The sequence below is a fragment of the Pezoporus occidentalis genome, unplaced genomic scaffold, assembly GCF_034315485.1.
Source record: "Pezoporus occidentalis ecotype Australia unplaced genomic scaffold, CSIRO_AGI_Poc_V1 ctg221, whole genome shotgun sequence".
NCBI classification, from domain to species: Eukaryota; Metazoa; Chordata; class Aves; order Psittaciformes; family Psittacidae; genus Pezoporus; species Pezoporus occidentalis.
The window spans coordinates 649,799-670,774 of record NW_026914084.1 but is presented as its reverse complement, the minus strand read 5'-3'; the positions used below and the strand labels follow the sequence as shown (position 1 = coordinate 670,774).

Genomic DNA, 20,976 nt, shown 5'->3' with positions numbered 1-20,976 from the left:
CTGAGGGTGCACTCAATCCCCTCATCCAGATCATCAATGAAGATACAAAACAACACTGGCCCTAATACTGAGCCCTAAGGGACACCCCTAGTGACTGGTTGCCAGCTAGAAGTGATACCATTTACCACCACTCTTTGGGCTTGGCCATCCAGCCAGTTTCCAGCCCAGTAAAGAATCCACCTATCCAGGCCATGAGCAGCCAGTGTCTTCAGGAGAATGCTGTGGGAGACAGTGTCAAATGCTTGACTTAAATACACATACACAATGTCCACAGCCCTTCCCTCATCAACCAAGCGGGTCACCCTATCGTAGAAGGAGACCAGGCTGATCAAGCAGGACCTGCCCTTCATGAACCCATGCTGACTGGCCTGATCCCTCCATTTTCCCTCACATGCTTAATGATCTCACTTAGGATCATCTGCTCCATCACCTTCCCCAGCACTGATGTGAGGCTGACAGGCCTGTAATTCCCAGGGTCTTCCTTCCTGCCCTTTTTGTACAGAGGTGTCACATCTGCCGAACTCTAGTCCTCAGGGATCTGCCCTCTAGACCAGGACTGCTGATAGATGCTGGAGAGTGGCTTAGCAAGCTCCTCTGCCAGCTCCTTAAGCACTCTTGTGTGGAACCCATCTGGCCCCATAGACTTGTGTATGTGTAAGTGGAACAGGAAGTTGCTAATCATTTCCTCCTGAATTATGGGGACTTCAGTCAGCTCCCTATTTCTGCCATCCAGCTTGGGGAACTGAGTACCCTGAGGATGGCTGGTGACTATTAAAAACTGAGGGAAAGGCAGCGTGAGGTACCTGAGCTTTTTTCTCATCCTCAGTCACTAGCTTTCCCGTACTATCCAGCAGAGGATGGAGGTTCTCTTTGGCCCTTCTTTTATTGCTAATATATTTGTAAAAGTACTTTTATTATCTTCTATGGCAGTGGCCAGATTTAGTTCCATTCTGACTTTCTCTCTAAATAACCTAACAACATCCTTGTACTTCTCATGGGGTGACAGTCCCTTCTTCCACAGATGATAAATTCTCATTTTTTTCTTGAGTTCCGGCACTATCTCTGTGTTCATTCAGGCTGATCTCTTGCCCACCAGTTTGATCTTCAGCACATAGGGACCATCTGCTCCTGCACCTTAAGGATTTCATTCTTGAAGTGTCCAGCTTTTCTGGACCCCTTCGTCCTTCAGTAATGTTTCCTAAGGAGTTCTGCCAACCAATGTGCTAAACAGGCCAGAGTCAGCCCTCTAGAAGTATAAGGTGGAGGTTTTGCTAACCTTCTTCCTGACCTCTCTAAGGACTGGAAATGCAATCATTTGTGATTGCTTTGCCCAAGACAGCCTCCAAACATCACATCACCTGCCAGTCCCTCTCTGTTTGCAAACAGCAAATCCAGCCAGGCATCTCCCTTAGTTGGCTCACTAACCATCTGGGTTAGGAAGTTATCTTCCACACCCCTCAAGAACCTCCTGGATTGTTTCTTCTCTGCTGTGTTATACTTGTTGTACTTCCAGCAGCCAAGTGAGGGGTTGAAATCCCCCACAAGAACAAAGGCAAGCGATCGTGAAACTTCTCCCAGTTGTTTGAAGAATGCTTCATGTGTAGCTTCATCCTGGCTGGGTGGTCTATAACAGACTCTTACTAGGATATCTGATTCATTGGCCTTCTCCCTGATCTTTACCCACAAACATGCAGCCTTCTCACTTACAACACTGAGTTCAAGGCAGTCGATGCACTCCCTGGCATACAACACAACCCCACCACCTCATTTTCCTTGCCTATCCCTTCTGAAGAGGTTGTAGCCATCCACTGCAGCACTCCAATCATGCAAATCATTCCTTCATGTTTCTTTGATGTCAATTATGTCATGATTTCCCTGCTGCACAATGGCTTTCAACTCCTGTTTGTTGCCCATGCTGCAGGCATTGGCATAAATGCATTTAAGTTGCCCTGTGGATCTGGACTCCAACAGTGGCACACTACCCTGTGGCTCATGTCTAGCGAGCCTGGTGTTGCCCCCTTTCCCCTTCTAGCCTAGTTGAAAGTGCTGTCTATAAGCTCTGTTAGCTCCTGGGCTAGAATCTTTTTCCCCCTTTGGGACAAGCATACCCCATCTACTGCTCATAGGCCTGATGCCATGTAGATTGGTCCATGGTCAGAAAACCCCAACTTATAGCACTGACACCAGTCACGGAGCCAGTATTTAATTACTGAGATTCTTCTGATGTAGCTGTTGTCACTGATGGTGACTGGCAGGAGGGACAAGAACACTACTTGGGCTCTCAGACTCTAAACCCCAAGGCCCTGAGTCCTTATTGAGTCTCCTCAGGCTTCTTGAATTGATTTCCTCATTGGCCACCTGGAAGACTAATAAAAGATAGTAGCTGCAGGGATGAATGAGATGAGTGAGTTTTCTGGTGAAGTCCCTTACCCTGGCCCCAGGGAAGCAGCAGACTTCCCTGTGAAAACCTTTTTGACAGTGCAGCAGTTTCTGGCTCCTGTCAGTTAATGGACTAATTACTTTTTCAGTCTAATCTGACTTAAGAACTCTAATGTAAGTAAGAAATTGAAAAGGGGAAAATAGCTGCTGCCCTCTATTGCCCCAGTTCTAGTTTCTGATCACTGGGCAGGAGCTCTGAAATAGATCTGATTCATACATTTCATGCTCAGTATTTGGTCTGCACTGCTAGGGATGAAGGATTTTGTGCCATGAAGAATTGGGTAGTTTCATAGATTTAGAAAGAGATCTGTATGCAGAGTAGGTGAACCAGCCTGGTTCAAACACTGGCTCTGGGCATGCTTTCCCCTCTGATTTCTCTCCTCTTTGAGCCACCCTTCTCACCCCAATACTCAGCTCCCACAGTTTTATTCAAGTTTCTGTCTTAGTGTGATGGGTAAACCAGTCTATCAGACCACTTCTTCCCTTTTCACTTGCCTGCCTCATTAAGTTCACACTTCCCTGGCCAGAGAGAGTCCCCTGCACCAGCCATGTCCACTGCCGTTCATGGCCACAGTGCCTCATGTGCAAGGGCATCCCCACAAAGGACACGGCCCCTGGTGTCCCCAGCCCTGCAGCCCTGGCTCCCAGCTTCTGGCTCTTTGCACAGTGCTGAATTATTTGTATCTCCGGAAACAGCTGTAATGCATCCTTTATCCAGGGAGTGTACCTCTCCAACATAGTCCTCTCTTTTTCTCTTCTTTGTTTTCCTGAGTTCATTCCTTTTGTGTTGCTCTTCCTTCTCCAGGAAAAAACATCCTCCATTAAAAAGAAAAAAGTAATAAAAAAAAAGATCTCTCCTCTACTTCTTGTAGGTGCCAGTGAGTTTATTTAAGGGGGTTTTCTTGGCTTTGTTTTTTGATTCTTCCTTTGCTGCCTTTCTCTCTGCCCATCTCTCATTCCTTTCCCTGCTCAGTCTTTCCTACCCCTCTCTCTAGGAAGGATGCTTTGCTGGGGCTGATTTATGGCCCATTAAAAAAAGACTAACAGGTGGAGGCTTGCCTAGAGGAACAGATGTCAGGGAGGGAAGGCGAGACAGGGGAACAGATGACCTTTTCCACAAGTGAGATGCAAGCATGGCTTTTCAAACATCAGTTCCTCGAGAGAGAATGTGTGGACAGTTGAGGGGAGGATAATCCACCATCATAGCCTGTCACTTTTGTACATTGCTCATTCTCACTGACAATCATTTGATTCAGGCTGAAATTGACATCTCTGTTTAGCATATGGACCTCATGTTCCTAGCAAGTGTCATTATTGGCTGGCTCTCCATGAAGTGATCTTCATCTCTCCCTTCCTATGTGCACTTGCTTGTTGTTTTTCCTCTCTTCAGTGTTATCTCCCCTTCTTTCCCCCTCCTTTTCAGGATGGTTTTGCTATTCAAATATAATTATGGATAGAAATTGAGCCATCTCCTTTATTTTAAAGAAATGGAGTATTTCAATAAAAATCTGCAATGAGGAGTGCAAGAAATCAGCAAAGGGTATGGAAAGCCACAGAAGTGAGGAGCAGTTTCGAGTCCATTTACTCACCTGGGAGGATCTGGGCCCCTGGGGTCCCAGAGAAGGGGTTAAAACAGCCCCCTGCTTCAGGGGGAGGGTCAGGCCCAGAGCTACGTTCTTTCCTCACTTCATCTTCCAACAGATGAGTAAGTAACGGGTACAGCCAACACAAAGGCTGCTCTTCAGTAAAATGTCAATTTTGCAGTCCTCAGGTAGAGACCATGACTGCTGTTCTAGTGGGCACTAATAATGAGCTCATGGTAAAAATGCTGGTTCTGACCTGCAGGGACTGATTTTTCGTTTCTGCAGTGCTAGGAATGTGTGTCCTCTCTTGCCTCAAACAACAGGCTTTTGCAGCTTTGTTCCCGTCCTTTTTACATGATGCTTAAAAGAGTGGTCCACACATAACTCAGACCAACATGAAGGAAGTAAGGAGTCCTCAGCCACCTTTTCAGCATGGGTATCCAAACAGTGAGAACAGTACTGCCTGCTACCACAGAGCCTGGATCAGACCCACCTTGAAGACTTGGAGCTGGGGCTCAGTGGCACAGTCCATTATACATCAAATATGTAAACTTGTCTGAGGTATGACATAACTACTTCAAGGTAAACATGGAAATTTTGGCCAGAGGAGCCCTGAAGAAGTGCCTTGGAGCTGCCATGCCTTGTTCCTCTGCTTGGAAAGGTGGCACACCTTCATCTGGAGCAGGTCCCCCTCAGCTGCTGCTTGGGAAGGTGATGTCCAGCATCAGGTTAATTGCCCTAGCAGTCTCATGCAGTCTGAAGGCCATGGGTTGTCTAGGTTGGCTCCAAGATGCAACCCATTATACTGGGAGGAAGTTTTTCTCTCACTTGTTCAAGACCTCAGCCCTGGTTTGGCTGTGGTGCAGTCCTAGTCCCTGGATGAGAAGTGCTTTGAGCAGGTGAGTCCATTCCAAATTCAGTTTGCCTCTGTTTCTCAGCGATGGCAAGATCCTGACATCCTTCATCAAAGATGTCAGTGCAGCCTCTGTTTCCCCGTGAAGCAACATTTCATTCCTGAGGAAACAGTCTAGACCCGTTCCTGACCTTGTCAGGGAAGTTTCCAAGGCTGCACACACTGAAGAAAAACCTCATTAATTCAGAAAACAAAAGGAGGAGTAATTTAATTTGCTCAGACTTGTTCCGCTGATGGAGTCATTAAAACACTTTCTCTCATATGCACAAACACATCGGTCTCTGCTGGAGAAGGCTGTTTCACTGGGGCTGAAAGAAGGGTCAGATTGCCTTTTTTTTTTCTTTTTTCCTTTTTTTTCCTGGAGTTCATTTTTCTCTTTTTCTCACTCTTTCCTGCTCTTCCTCTCCCTTATAGGCAGGTAATTACTGAGACCGCTTTAAGGATAGAGGCATGAGAAAAGGCTGCTGGAGCAAGAACGGAGAACTAATGTATACGAAAGATTTAGTGGGAAGTGGGGGAAAGAAAAATGATAAAGATAAAAATAGAGGGAAAAGGGGTGGAGAAGTGCAGTAAGATTCAGAGGAAGATGGGGAAATGTTTTCCTATCATTCAAATGTTTTCAGAATGACAGCAAAAAAATGTGCTAGCTGCATGTGGAAACTTCAGAGGAAGAAGTCCTTGAAGAAAGAGGGGCCCACAGATCAGCACTTTTGCCCTGCTAAAAAAAACACTCAAATTCTTTGCACAAATAAAGCAGCCTTTAGCTGGATGTGCAGTGGGATGTGGGAGACACTTGGTCAGCTTTGTCTGTGTAAATGGCTGTGGGGCTCCTGACCATCTCTAGTAAAAGAATTTGTTAGAGACGTAATCTATGATGAAGGTAGTAAATGTGCAAAGGATTTGGAGTGGAAGTGGTTCTATCCAGCTCTAATCTCACCCATGGAAGCCTCGCAGCTCCCTATGAAGCCTGTCCCCTGGGAAGGGTAGCACTTTATTTCCCATAATTTCAGGGCTCTTTCAGTTCTGACTCTCTGAATTCGCTTTCTGTCCAGCCAGAGGAATTGACTAACATCTTGGAGATCAGCAACGTTGTCTTCACAAGCATGTTTGCCCTGGAGATGATCCTGAAACTTGCTGCTTTTGGTCTCTTTGATTACCTCCGCAACCCCTACAACATCTTTGACAGTATCATCGTCATCATCAGGTGACAAGGGCCATGGGGATCAACTGAAATATTCATAAAAAAGAGTTCCAAAGACCTTGCACATTTCCATGTGCCTTTTCAAAAGGATTTAGCACCTATACTAGGAGGAGCTGAGCTGATGCACAAGACCAGGGATGGGGAGAACAAGATGTCTTTTCCCAACATTTGGTAAATCACCCTAGGCAAGCCACATAGCATTTCTGCCCCTCAGTTCTCTCCTCTGTAGAATGGAGGCAATTGTGATTGCCTTGTAAATCCACAATAAATATTAGCTGTGAAATATTTTAAAAATGTTTAATGTGTGATAGAAGAACCTGTCTTTCTGGAATTTAATGCTGCAGTCCCTTCCTCACTCCTGCAACATGCAGTGCCATGTTCATCTGAAGGGAGAAAAGCAGCTTTCCACATATAGGCACATGCCTATAGTATATGCTTCTAATTCTATCTTGCTCAAACAGATTTTCCTTCTGATCCATTTATATTTGCTGCCAATGTAGAGGTGGAAACTAGGACTAGCATTGTTTTTTCTCTCTCTCTTCTGTTCATTCACTTGTCTTTCATTTTGTCCCTTGTACTCCCTTGTGCCTCTCCGGGCCATAGCATCTGGGAGATCATCGGCCAGGCAGATGGGGGGCTCTCTGTGCTGAGGACTTTCCGCCTCCTGCGGGTGCTGAAGCTGGTGCGTTTCATGCCTGCACTGCGCCGACAGCTTGTGGTGCTGATGAAGACTATGGACAACGTAGCCACCTTCTGCATGCTCCTCATGCTCTTCATCTTTATATTCAGGTGAGGAGGCAGTTAGTTGCCTCACAGTGTTTTGGAGGGGCACTGCATGGCTCATGTGGACAGCAACTTCAGAGCATGACTGCATGACTCATCTTGTTCATTGCTCTAGGCTCAGGCAGCAGTGACAAAGGTTTATTTTTTCATAAGGGCTGAGGTTACTGCTGCACTATATTGGGCTCAGCAGCTGAAGATTTGGCCTGGATGGGTTGGAGAAATACTGCCACCAAATGCACATGTTGAGCATCATGTCCCATTGTAGGATAGGTGAAGTCTCTTGGTAATCAGCACTGGCTGCAGGAAGATTTCAGACTAGAGGCTGACTGGCAGAAAGGTGGCAGGAAGCAACCAGGAAAGTTCATCAGATGCAGTGGTGGGGAGATGAAGAAAAATGAAAGCAAACGAGAATGATGAAGAGAGCAGATCTGAAGGACAATTTAGTGGAAATAGCTCTGAAGCAGTACAGGTGGAAAGCAAGGGGTTTTGGTGAGTTATAGGGGTGCGATACACAGCTCCTTCTTCACAGATAGGTCCCAAAGGTCTGGCTGTGTTGTTCTACCCCTCACTTTTTTGACGTTACATTAGATTGTTGGGAGTGAAAAAGAATTACTCTGATGAGCTCGTTGTGATGGAAGAGACATTTATATTTGACACCATCTCCACTTCTTGTCCCAACAGCATTCTGGGAATGCACATCTTTGGTTGCAAGTTCAGCCTCAGGACAGACACAGGAGATACAGTTCCTGACCGGAAGAATTTTGACTCCCTGCTGTGGGCCATTGTCACCGTCTTCCAGGTGAGCCCACTTTTCTCTCCATCGGTGGGCCAGGGCAAAGTGAAGAGGATGAAGAGGTGCTTTTTCTCATTGAGGAGTGTTGCACTTGCTCCTAACAGCACTAAGGGCCGCACAAAAGGCGCTGGCCTGTGACGTTTGGAGGAAGAACAACTGTGTGCTGTAACCAAACAACTGGTCTATCTCTCAGACAGAGGTGCTCCTACTTCCCTAGGAGACAATTTGCAAATATCACTCCTGTGTGGCAACTTCCATATTTAACACCATCACCTCAGAACATGATTGTCCTTATAGTTGCTCTTGTTTCTTCTTTACTCAGCTAAAACTATTGGGCACTACCACAGATGGACAGTGACAGGGGACAGTGTGTGTATGGTTATGGGGAAGTTAAGGGGCCTATGTGGTCCTGATGCATATCCTTTCACTGTCCTTTTCTGAGAATCCCCTTTGAGTTCTTCCTGCATGTTTATGTGGCCTCTGTTCCTGGTTGTAGATCCTAACGCAGGAGGACTGGAATGTTGTGCTCTATAATGGCATGGCCTCCACTTCACCATGGGCATCCCTCTACTTTGTGGCTCTCATGACATTTGGCAATTACGTCCTCTTCAATCTGCTGGTGGCTATTCTTGTGGAAGGGTTCCAGGCTGAGGTGAGTTGCCACTGAGGCTGCATCAGGAGAAACACAGGTACTAAGGTACTAAGGAACTTTGAGAGTGCTGGGGTGGAGGACTTCCAAAGTATCACACTTCTGCCATTTCCCTTGTTAAGTTCAGGGTAGGCCTCATTAAAAAAAAACCCAAACCAACAGTATTAATTATTGCAAGGAAAGAGACAAGCCCTTTGGAAGAGAGCTCACAATTTCCACCCTGTGCAACAGACCCTATCCTACCAGGGTAAGTCCTTTGTCCCTCCAAAAGCAAGAACGCAGTACATCAGCCATCTCAGGTCATGTGAGGCTTTTTCCAGTGATCACACTGGTGCCTGGCTGCCAAGGAGGGTTTTACAGTTGTTCCAGCAACAAAAGACAAGAGCAAACGGTCTTTTCTGTTTATGAGTTCCCAACTTCTAAATTTGTGTGTTCCAGGGTGATGCCAACCGGTCATACTCAGATGAAGATCAGAGTTCATCAAACATGGATGAGTTAGATCAGTTCCAAGAGGCTCAGGAAGGCTCAGGTACAGTAGCTCAAACAGCCATATTTGCTTATGTCTTGTTGTTTAGTGAGAAGTCTGAAAGCAGATTGTGCAGAAAATTTACTCTAATCTCCAAGAATTTACAGTTTTCATTTTGACCTTTGTGCTAGTTTGTGGTGTTATCTGCAAAATAACAGAGCTGTGATGGCATCCTGAAGAATGTGGTAGCTAAAGGCAGCAGTTCTTGAACGACCAACAGAACAGCAACTAGGAGTTCAGGAGTGAGACTGTCCCTGCTTAGCTTCAGGGGCACCATTTAAGGAATACTGTGTCAATATCTTGGACCCACATTTGGACAGGGGATACCAACACATTAAAAAGGACTCAGACAGATCTGGAAATCTTGTCTTATTGCAAGAGGTAATGAAGCTTAGAGAAACCAGAGAAATGACTTTATCGCAAACGCTGTAAGTGTCAAACATAAGGAGACATTTTTGATGGTAGATGGCTCTTTAATTGAGAAGAAAAAGCATAGTGAGATTGTAAAGGTTGGAAGCTGAAGCTAGGTAAATTCAGACTGAAAAAAAGACACATATTTTTAAGAAAAGATAATTAACTGTCAGAACAGTCTGCCTATAGACTGACAGGTAAGGTCTCCACCCCTCAAAGTCTTTCCTTGAAGACTGCAAGTCTTTGTGCAAGAGGTATTGTACTTCATGCAGGACTGTGTGGCAGGGAGCAGCAAGAGTAGCTTGCTCTGTGATGGATGGTGAGAGAGGAGCTGAGGTGGCGGGGACAGCCAGGCAGGAGGGCAGGGATCACACTGATCGCACAAATGCACAGTACATACACAAGGTGAGCAGAGCAGATCTGCTGACACTAGCGAGGGTCAGCCAATGGTTCAGTGATTGCTAGGCAAGTCTACAGTGGTGAGGCAGGTCTGAGGTCAAGCCGGAAAGTCCAGTCAGCAGGGTAAGATTGGGATCAGTAAGGTGCAAGAGCAGGCACAAGTATACTCACAGCATAACCCAGACAAGGACCACAAACACAGGTCTGAGCTTAAATACAGCTCCCACAACAAGGAGCAGTGGCTCTAGTGCTGGTTTGTCACAGCTCTTTATGGGAACTTAGCTGTTTTCACAGCAGTGCGATCCTGGGTTACATGGCTACACCATATCAGAGCTTACTTTGAAGATAGACAGCCAAACGTATAGGAGGGCAGATACGGAAGTGGTTATGGAGCCTGCTGCTACACTCTTGGCTGTTGCATTGTGTGCAGGCGTGTATATGTGACTTTCGTCAAAACAGAATTGATGATTCCACTCCTTTCAGGCATTAAAATCCAGTACTCCATCCTCTCCATCCATCTTGACAAATGCTGATGGTCATCCACAATGCCTAACATACCCCTCAGAGGTATATCTTGGACCTTCAAGGTCAATGATGAGTCATTTGAAGAGGTCCAGTGTAGTAGGATAGACTGGGTTGAAGAGTATGATTGCAGGGATTTAAAGATGACTCCAATACGTGAATGGCTGCAGATCTCTTCACATCTTAGTCTCTTCCTCAGTGTCTCAGCTTAACTGCTTTAAATAGCCAATCTGACAGTATTTGCTCAGGCCTGAAGATGCAGGTGTCTGTTCTTGGAGTGCAGAAGCACACACTCCTCCCCTTGCTGCCAGGGTTTGACTTCTTGCGGTGCCCATCAGCCTGAGCCTGCCTGACCAGCACTCTGCTTGTTTGCCTGGCCCCAAGGATTGCTGTTGTCAGTCTGGGGGGGGCTGAGGTGATTACTTCAAAATCTTCCCAGTTTTTGCTACAATACCCTAAATCAGAAGGAATCCATGTTGATTGACGTGAAACAGGTAATATTCTGCTAGGTGCTGCTAACATGCTAAACAGCTTAGACACCAAAACAGTCACTGGATAGTGAGGAACCCACCTTCTTCTTTTCTCTTTCTTCCTTCTGCATCTTTCCACCCAGATCCCAAGCTCTGTGCAATTCCTGTGACACCTAATGGTCACTTGGACCCATCCTTGTCCTCTTCCAACCCCCCATTGGCTGCTGGGGGTGTCACCAACTCTTCACGCAATTCCCTGCAGCCTGACCAGATCCATGTTGCTGTTGGCTCCCGAAAGAGCAGTGTGATGTCCCTGGGGAGAATGACCTACGACCAGCGATCCTTGGTGAGTGACTAGAAATGTGCTGTACCCTTCTTTTGAGGTCCAAGCACTCTGTTGTCTTTCTGTCCATCAGCTGGAGATTGCTGTGGAGGATTGCACTGCTGCTGTAGACTTCAAACACAAGCACATTGCCTGTTTTTAGGAAGCCAGGTCGATTCACATTATTTATCGACATTTCCAGATTATTAAAGTCAATTTCCAGGTTGCTGACCTATATACCATTGAGTGTGGGATTCAGCTCTTTTATATTCCTCTGGCAGGAGAGGAGGAACAGCAAGAAGACAGAGTCTCCTCCTTAGAGTGAAACATGTTTTGTCCCCTTGCTCTTTCTTTGTTTTTCTAGAGCACAGGGCACAAAATGGTGCCCTGGGTGAGTTAAAGGCATAGGAATAACTGAGTGGTGCCAAAACTGTCAAGTCCCATAACAGATGAGTTTTCTGGAAGCTTTTATAACAGTGAAGAGAGAAATCTTGAATTGAAGCTCCCCATAGTAGGTCCTTCTGCCCCTTAATGCTTCCCCAAGCACTGCTGGCTGTCTAGCGAATGCGTCTCAGACCTACCCACCTTGTAACAGCAGCTTCTGGGCTTTCCACTAAAACACACAGCTTTGGGGGTTGCATCAGTGCTCAGAGGGTTCATACCCCTGTTATTTCTAAACAGAGAGAGCTGGCAGCCACATACTACATGATAAGTTGCTGATGTGGTTGGGCTGGACTGTAACCAACAAGCCTGTTTCTCTCATTTCTTCCTTTTACTAAGACTGAACTCAAAGGCGGTGTGTCAGATTACTCATCACCCTGTACCTTGTGTTATCCTTTACCCCAGGACAGTGTAAAAAACTGCCAATGAGATTTTTGGAGAGCTTTAGTCTTGCTCTGTGCAGGTGTAACAACATCAGGCACCTGGCCTTTGCCTTTGTTATTTACCTTCCCCAAAAGCACTTTGTAGACAGATGGTGCTATAAAGTAATCATGGTCAACAACATTGCTGACTCATTATTGATTTATTGTCAGATTTACAATGATTGCTGCTAAATTCCCACCATACAACTTCCTCAAAGACTGAAAAATGGCAACCTCCTGGCTTAGGAGGCTAGAGAGAAGCCTGTGATCTGAAATAGGATCGCATGCTCCTTCCTTGTGCCCAGAGTCTCTGAATCCCTATCCTACTGTCTTACAGTCCAGCTCTCGCAGTTCCCACTATGGTGCCTGGGGCTGCAGTGGAGCCTGGGGGAGTCGTCGTTCGAGCTGGAACAGCCTGGCCCGGGGACACAGCCTGAAGCACAATCCTCCCTCTGCTGAGCATGAATCCCTCCTGTCTGGGGAAAGGCACAGGGCGGCAGATGGGGACCCAGATAGGACAGGAAGGGTGTTTCATCACCGCCGGACTCTCTCCCTGGACAACAAAGGCTCCTGTGACCTGCTGGAGTTGGCCTCCGTCCCATCTGGCCACAGAGTGACCCATAAGCTGGGAGCGGCATCTGGGGCTGGTGAGCATCAAGACTGCAATGGCAAAATGCCCAGTATTGCCAAAGAGATCTTCCCAAAGATGAACAACCGCAAGGAACGGGGAGAGGATGATGAAGAGATAGATTATGTGAGTACTTGGGTGGAAGGAACCTGGGGTTACACCACAGTGCTATTGGAAACCACAAATCCATCTTCAAGTTCAGTCTCCCTACCATGTGGAAGGTAACCAGTGGCACTTGCTTCTGCTGTCTCTCTCCAGACCCTGTGCTTTCGCATCAGGAAGATGATGGAAGTCTATAAGCCAGACTGGTGTGAGTTACGGGAAGATTGGTCCATATATCTCTTCTCTCCACAAAACAGGTTTGTGCAGTTTTTGCCATTAGAGGGTTGAAAAATGGGGCAGATTCTATTGCCAGGCTGGCCACATCCCCAGATCTGCATGCTGGGTTGCAACTTTAAACTTGCCAGCTGGGCAGGCTGTGTTTTGACTTCTCCATCCCCACTTCTACAGCCAAGCAACAGCTTTCTTCCTTGGTTCTGTAGATGAAAGAAAGGATGAAAATCCTAAATAGTTACTGTGATTTTCCCACCCTTTGGAGCATCCCATTTTTTTTGTGTAATCATAAATATTTATAGCAAAGCAAGGCAGGGAATACTAACATTAACCCAAAAAGGAGAAGGAACGTATTATTAACAACTACATAATACTGATATTTCCTCCCCTGGTACCAGAACAGTCTCTCCATTTAATTTTCAGTCCCAGTACCAACTTATCAATGGTTCTATCACACCTTTTAGGGCAAAGTTAGGATTCTTCTTGCCTGAAAAAAGAAATTGGGGATAAATTCTTCCTGCTAATTTCCCCACCAGGAGAAAATGTCCATCTACCCCAGCCAACAGTATTCTCACCCATGTGTAAAGAATGTTTCCTTACAAGTCATGATGGAGAACTCCTTGCTCTGTGTGACACCTATGCTTATGGACAAAGGTGTCTTTCAGAGTGGACAGAAGTGAGGTCCTCATGACTTCCAACCTACCTGCCTCTCCTCAGCTTTCATCATGTGGCCTCTTTGCCTCATGGTTTCTTCCCCTGTTTGGGAGAAAAAAATGAAACTCAGCCTCTTCTCTACAGGACAAGAGAGGAGCACAGAGCCATAGTGGTTAGGAAACCACTGGGCAACAGATGAGAGCTCCTTGCTTTGCCCTTGCTCTGCTTCAGGCTCCCTGTGTGACTGTGGGTCACCTTGGGATATTGCCATGGCAAGGGACATGAATATCAGTGGTAGGAAAGTTGGTATGTCAGAGTCCAGTTTTGGCCAGACCTCTCAATTCTCTGTCCTCACAGCTCCTAACTTTACTCTGCCCAAGGCACAGGTGCCTACTACAACTCTCTTTCAGGTTTCGCCTCCTCTGCCAAACGGTCATTGCTCACAGGCTCTTTGACTATGTTGTGCTGGCCTTCATCTTCCTGAACTGCATCACCATTGCCCTGGAGAGACCACAGATTGAACACAGAAGTACGGTGAGCAACATTTCCTCTAACCGGCTTTTTAGCACATTTGACAGAGGTTTGTAAGTGTTCCTGGCATTGTTATGACCTCTGGAAGAACTTCAGCAATAAAGACCAGCTCCCATTCATCTATTCAAATGCCTAAGTATTAATCATCATATAGTGTGTGCTTCCCCTGCAGGGTTTTATAACAAGGCAACCCACTTTATAATACAGTAATCCTAGTTCCCTCCCTCTTGGACAGTGAGTCCTCCAGGCACATGCAGTTAAGAGATGACTGGCAAAAGGGACAGGGACTGGGAACTAAAAGACACAAGTAACTTCCATTCTGCAGGAATGGCATGCCATCATTCATGTATGCTGCTTTTGAGCTATGTCTCAAGATGGAGATAGCTCAAGCGGGCAAGTGAAGTGGCTTTTTCTGCACGTCTGCCTTAGCTGATCCCCAGACTCTACTGCACTTACACACAATCCAGTGTTCAGTGCTCAGCAGCTCTTCAGGAAGGAGTTCCAGGACAGTGCAGCAGGTCAGGACTGAGCAGTGCTAGCAGACAGTGCCTTGAAAACAGATGTTCAGGATGCATTGCAAATCCCATCCACTGTGCTCTTGCAGAGTTGCATAGGATCCTGTCCCAGCTGTGGCACAGGGCTGTTCCAAGGCTGCTCAAAGCTGCCCATCACTGACCATTGCCAAGGGCACATCTCCCCAACTTTCAGACCCTCCCCAGGAAAGCAAAATATATTGAGTTCATCGGAGGGACCTGACAAAGTAACAAGAACTCAAGACACATTTAAGGCCTTTCTCTATTTTTTTTTTTTTCTAGGAGAGAATCTTTCTCACTGTGTCCAACTACATTTTCACAGCAATTTTTGTAGCTGAGATGACACTGAAGGTAAGTTACTGGACATGGACAGCTCAGAGCCTTTTCCTAGTGTCAGGAACAACTCCAGGCTTGCCTTTGGTCAGCACACTTTTAAAATGCCCCCATCTTTTCAAGTGTGCCTGTCCTTCCCTCTACCTTGGTAAAAGCAGATACTACCTGGGGCTGAGTTCTTTCTTGTCAGGAGTGGAAGGGATGCTTATCCTAGGCTTTAAATCCAAAGGGATCTTAGTATATGGGAGGAATAGCTGATCTTCAGGTATGGATTTTGTAATGTTGTCAAATGTCCATTTCTGGAAGAATGGGGGAAATAACAATATTAATAACACGCTCTTAGTTCAGATAATTATTCAGTAGGTGCCAAAATACATTTCAACAATGGAGAAAACTTGTTATTCCCCTTTTGTGTTTGGGAAAGAGTCCTAAAACTGGGCACCTGAAATTAAATCCCTAAAATTCATATCTGAATTATGGCCACGATTTACAGGGTATTCAGCTTTCCCCAAAACCAGAGATTTCTGTAGCACTTGCTGGTGTTGAGAACTCCTGAGGATCAAACTACCCCCTTAAGAATCAAAGTATGGGTTTTGGTGCGGGATTTTACCTCCCAGGTGATCTCTGATCTGGGAGATGTGTCCCAGGCCTGTGGTATGACAGGGAAAGGTTTTCTGCACGTTCCCTACAGTGTCCTGTTCCTCAGAGAGGCAAAGGAAAGGTGAGAAGACTCCATGATCCTGTTATTTCTGGAGTTACATGCCACCGCTTTCCCCAAAGACATTTTCTTTCATAGCCTTCCAGGTGAAAGATGAGATGACACTTTGGTGTCATGTGGAGTTAATAACTGTTCTCCATCCTCCTCCTCTCTCTACAGTGTCCCTCTACCAGGGCAATGTGGAGAGGAGCCATTTAACTCCCTCTCTTCTCCCTTCTCTTGCAGGTAGTCTCTTTAGGCCTGTATTTTGGGGATCAGGCTTACCTCCGCAGCAGCTGGAACATCTTGGATGGCTTCTTGGTCTTCGTGTCTCTCATTGACATTGTGGTCTCAGTGGCCTCTGCTGGTGGAGCCAAAATCCTGGGGGTGCTGCGAGTCCTCCGGCTGCTGCGCACTTTGCGTCCCCTCCGGTCAGAGCCCCACCAAGCCCTGCTCTTCTCCCTTCTGCCCACCAGCCCTCCCCAACAAGGGTCTCAGAGTCAGCTCCAGCTGTGCCCAGCAAAGGGTGGTCTTTGACAAGCCATAAACCTCAGGGAGGTTCCCCTTATGGCTCTAGCCATGGAGGTACCTAATCAGACAACCAACCCATGGCACAGAAGAGGCTTTTTGGTCACAGGAGAGTGATCCCCCTGATGGGTCACTGGACAGGGAGAAAGAGGTCCATTGCTGCTGCTCAAAATGTTTAGCCTCGGCCAAACATCCCTATCCTGTCCCTCTATCATCCCTTCCTGTCCTTCCCTTCCAGGGTTATCAGCCGAGCCCCTGGCCTGAAGCTGGTGGTGGAGACGCTCATTTCTTCCCTCAAGCCCATAGGAAACATTGTCCTCATTTGCTGTGCTTTCTTCATCATCTTTGGCATCCTGGGCGTGCAGGTAGGTTGTTACTACCCATTAAACTGCCCCTGTGCCCCTACCATGGGTGCCTGTACCCCCACATGCTACAACAGGCACAGGGAGCCAAGCAGAGCAGGAATACAGGCAAACCAGGACATGTTCTGAATCTGTCCTCCTCCATGAGCTGTATCCCACCATAATGTCCCCGCAGCATTTGGCAAGGACATCCAGGCACTCAATGAGTGCAGGCTTTGCTGGGTGTGCAAGACAGGAGTTGAAGCTTACACCTGGCAGGAGTTGGATCAGTGTTTGGGTCAGCATTACAGGGAGAGTCCAGGACTGGCAGAGCACAGGGCTCACTGGGCACGTCTGTGTCATACCACAAGATCAAGCAGCTCAATACCTGCTTGCATGAACCCTGCCATCAGTCAGCTCCATTTCTCTCCCTCACTGTGAGCCCTAAATCCACCCACAACCTTTTATTTAATTTTTTTTTTTTTGTTTAATCCTCTTTATTTTCGGCTGTTGCATTGCAGAGGAGCAAGGGTGTGGGTGTTATTTCCATCTCGGGGAATGCGCTATACTTAGTCTGCTCTGATGCATCTGTACAAATGCACAATCCAGTACCTTCCATATGGGGAAAGGAGCCCTGGGCAGAAGAGCCACAGCAGTGCAGTGCAGCTTTGTGAAAAAAGGGTATCTGAGAAGCAGGGGATGTTTTTTTCTGATTCTTTACCCTCAGATGAGATCTTTTCCCATCAGATCTCTCAGTAACTGGGAAGCAGAGAAGGAAGATTACTCTTGGGGACTGAATAGATTTGTGACTCTAATTGCACCCCAAAAGGCTGCACTAAAGGCTGCCAGATGGTAAGGGTTTACAATCACTGCTAGCCTGAGGCAGTGAAGGAGGCTGAAAAGCCAGTTGTGGGTTTATGAGGGTGGCCCTGGCTCCTTAGCAGTGTTTGAGCTTTGCCTTGTGTTGCGCTGGTGGTCCCCCCTACCTGTCATGCTCCATGTGGCTTGCAGCCCCGCAGCCAACCCAACATCTCGGGAGCCTCTGCACATCCCAGGTAGCATGGAGAACCCTGTGGAGAAAGGGTCTGATGGGTCTTTCCTCTGCTGCAGCTCTTCAAAGGGAAGTTCTACCACTGCCTGGGAGTCGACATCAGGAACATCACCAACCGGTCCGACTGCATGGCAGCTAACTACAAGTGGGTTCACCACAAATATAACTTTGACAACCTGGGACAGGTGAGTGTGCCCACAGCCTCTACCTCTGATAGGAACCCAGCATAGAGTTCGTTTCCTTCTATATGTACCCCTCCTTGGGGCACAGATGCTGTGCCTGGGAAACCTGACCCCTGACTGGTGGTTATTAAGCATGGGTATCCATGCAGAAGTAAAACGCGCTTGTAGTAAGCATAGGTAAAGCCCTTCCCAAATCTTCGTTCACGAAGTCAAGCCATCACAATCACACTCACCATGGAGAACTGTGTCACTAGCGGATTGGAATCAGGATGATGCTTACAGGTTGCACGGAAAAGTGGTGGCAGCAGAGAGCTTGATTTTCTTTTTCTTCCTGCTGTGAAGCAGATGTTCTTCACAACCTTTCTCCTCTGGTGGGTCTGGCTGCACATGGATTCCTGTCCCCCCTCTTTTCCCTCCATGGGGGAAGAAGCAGTTTTTGATGTGTGCAGAGACACAGGCAGGAAGAGTATTTCAACACTGTGTGTGTTAGAGTGTAAACCCATGAGTTACCTTTTTTTTTCCCCATCCTGACAGGTGCACCTGCTCCACATCTGCTTTTCTTTGTATGTTGCAGGCTCTGATGTCCCTCTTTGTTCTGGCTTCCAAGGATGGATGGGTCAATATTATGTATAACGGACTAGATGCTGTGGCTGTTGACCAGCAGGTACAAAAGCTTCCTTGTGAAAGGACCTTTTTTCACTTTCCTCAGGCAGAAGCATGCTTTAATGTCCTGCTTCTGACACCTCCCTCAAAGCAGGAGTCCCTTCCATGGCCCTTCTGAATCTTTTGCTCACTGATTTGCAAGGGGTCAGGGTCATGCCTGGTCCATGCTGGGAAGTGCGGCTGTGGCTGTGCAAGTGGGTATTTCTGGTAATTTTCACCTTCTACTGAGTTTGGATCTCACAGCAAGCCCTTGTCTATTGGCTCTCTGTGCCTGTCCGGACATGCTGGCTCTCTTCTGGTCCACAGATGGTTATTTTAATACCCTGTAAAGCGGGGACTATTGGGCTGATGCCCACTGCATCCCTATTGCTCTACTGCTAATGCAGTGACCTTGATAGTGTCCAGTGCAGGCACCTGCCTTGGGGTGCAGTACCACAGGCTTGAACCTCAGGGATGATGCTCCATTTACCTCTGAACCTCTGGACAAGGTGTACCACTGTTGGCTTTGTAGGCTTTTTTCCCCAGCCAAAGTCGGGGCCTGCTTTATCTCCAAGACTGCATGACATTTCTGTTCCATTCTCATTGCCATTTTGGTGGTGCATGAATGTGGTCTCGAACCGAATTTGTCTCACATTTGTCCTCAAGCCAAATGTGTTCCCAGTGCCCGGCCACCCATTTTACCACATATTGGTAAAGGTTGTACCCTTTACACACATACTGATGTACTCAACCTACAGCTGGGGTTGTGTCTGAATTACGGGTGACTGTGCAGAAACGACTGCAGAGATGGGACCTGGACTCCCTCTCATTCCATCAGTCGCTAGCTGATGCCAAAATCCAGTCAACCAATCACAAGCTGCCCTTCCTGTAGCCCCAGCTCTTCTCAGCCCACTCCCCTGATTTCCATAATTTCTCCCCAGCAGCTAATTACCATGGCAGGTCCCATTCCCATCATTTCCATACAATCACATACCCAACCAATTAACCGCCTCTGTTCTCCCTCCTCCTCCAGCCTGTGACCAACAACAACCCCTGGATGCTCCTCTACTTCATATCCTTCCTCCTCATTGTCAGCTTCTTTGTGCTTAACATGTTCGTGGGGGTGGTGGTGGAGAACTTCCACAAGTGCCGGCAGCACCAGGAGGCTGAGGAAGCACGCCGTCGGGAAGAGAAGCGCCTGCGCCGCCTGGAGAAGAAGCGAAGGAGTAAGGCACAGCCTAAGTGTTTGGTCGGTTCGTAGGCCAAGGTTTTCTAAGAAAAACCTTCTCCTCTTCTTTTTCTTTCACAATGGACTGGTCTCCCAATTGCATCGCTTGTGCCATGCTCTCAGCCTTCCTCCCACTGCCACTGCTGTGTCACTATGCACCTCACCAGGGCGGTTTGGGGAAGAGGGGTGCCTGACAGTGCTGGGACTCTGGGGAAGCTGCTGGCATTTGAACACCCTGCCCCTTGTGAGATAACATGTACCAAAAATACCCCTGTGCACATGCTGGCATGCACTGTCGAAATAGGACATACACGCAGTGGTACACCTCCTGGGCTTTGGATAGTCCCACCTGGGCTTCTGCACAACCCAGAGGGTGTTTGGGGGAAGATCTGGACAGACCATCCTTTGTGTTTAACCCCAAATATGAAGAAGAGGTGTTTTGTTCCTGGCTCTTTCTATCCGTGTTGTAGCGTCACTCCTTGGGTCCCAGACCCACTGTGGCGAAGTGAGCCCTCTTCCTGGTGTTTCCATGCTCTTCTGTATTACCTTCAGACAAAAACTGAGAAAGCATACTTGCCCCTGGAAATCATCCTTACTACCCCAAACTGATGGTTTTCTTCCATTCACAGCCTGTGGGCATGCTTTCCCTTCCTCTGCTTCAGATTTTCCCTCTCCTTGTGAGAACCTGGGGCCTCTCCTGGAACCATCTGCTCCCTTTTGTCATTTGTGATCTTAATTTGTCAAGACATGAAATGCTGATTTAGCACCATTCCCACGAACATAGACTAACAGATTTTCCTTCTAGCATTCTTTTCCTTGTCCTTTTTCGACTTCTTTTTCCCCACTTCTACTTTTCTCTTTTTTTTTGCACTTTTTTCCCTCCTTCCTGTGTCCCCTATCTTTTACCTATCCTTTTCTGTTCTTTCTCTATCCCACCTTTATTCCCTTTCCTTTCAACACCTATTACCACTCTTATGCCTGCTTCCTCATCAGTGTTTCTCTCTTTCTTCCAATTTCTTCCTAACTCTGCCCATCTCCCTCTTTCCACTGAAGAGGCGCAGCGTTTGCCGTACTATGCTACCTACTGCCCCATACGCCTCCTTATTCATTCGGTCTGCACCAGCCACTATCTGGACATCTTCATCACTTTCATCATCTGCCTCAACGTGGTCACTATGTCCTTGGAGCACTACAACCAACCTGTGGTGAGTGAGATCATGGAGATAAGCCCTGCCTCTAGTTATTATGTTGTTTTGCAACTGCTGCCTGATAACCACCAGCATAGGTAGGTCACTTGAGTGCCTCTAAAAAATGCTGTTAAGAGTTGCAGGATTTAATCTAGTAGGTCAGGTTTTGTGAAGAGTTTCATATGTATGAATAAAGATAGCCCCTACTCAAAAACTTGTTATCCATTAAAATTA

At 47.1% G+C, this 20,976-nt stretch overlaps 1 protein-coding gene across 8 annotated transcripts in view; it reads left to right on the top strand.

Moving 5' to 3' along the window:
* The window catches only part of CACNA1I (calcium voltage-gated channel subunit alpha1 I), a 151,735-nt gene that overhangs the window by 112,948 nt on the left and 17,811 nt on the right, over positions 1-20,976 (top strand). For 6 of the 8 annotated variants that reach the window (XM_062620513.1, XM_062620521.1, XM_062620517.1 and 3 more), the window contains 16 exons: positions 5,988-6,139; positions 6,740-6,925; positions 7,601-7,718; positions 8,209-8,364; positions 8,800-8,890; positions 10,833-11,035; positions 12,212-12,628; positions 12,761-12,861; positions 13,900-14,023; positions 14,836-14,904; positions 15,830-16,014; positions 16,350-16,476; positions 17,563-17,688; positions 18,260-18,349; positions 19,361-19,580; positions 20,609-20,760. In XM_062620513.1, coding sequence (XP_062476497.1) covers positions 5,988-6,139; positions 6,740-6,925; positions 7,601-7,718; positions 8,209-8,364; positions 8,800-8,890; positions 10,833-11,035; positions 12,212-12,628; positions 12,761-12,861; positions 13,900-14,023; positions 14,836-14,904; positions 15,830-16,014; positions 16,350-16,476; positions 17,563-17,688; positions 18,260-18,349; positions 19,361-19,580; positions 20,609-20,760 — 2,517 coding nt within the window. The remainder of the gene's footprint in view (positions 1-5,987; positions 6,140-6,739; positions 6,926-7,600; positions 7,719-8,208; positions 8,365-8,799; positions 8,891-10,832; positions 11,036-12,211; positions 12,629-12,760; positions 12,862-13,899; positions 14,024-14,835; positions 14,905-15,829; positions 16,015-16,349; positions 16,477-17,562; positions 17,689-18,259; positions 18,350-19,360; positions 19,581-20,608; positions 20,761-20,976) is intronic. The other 2 variants (XM_062620516.1, XM_062620515.1) reach the window with 1 other exon arrangement.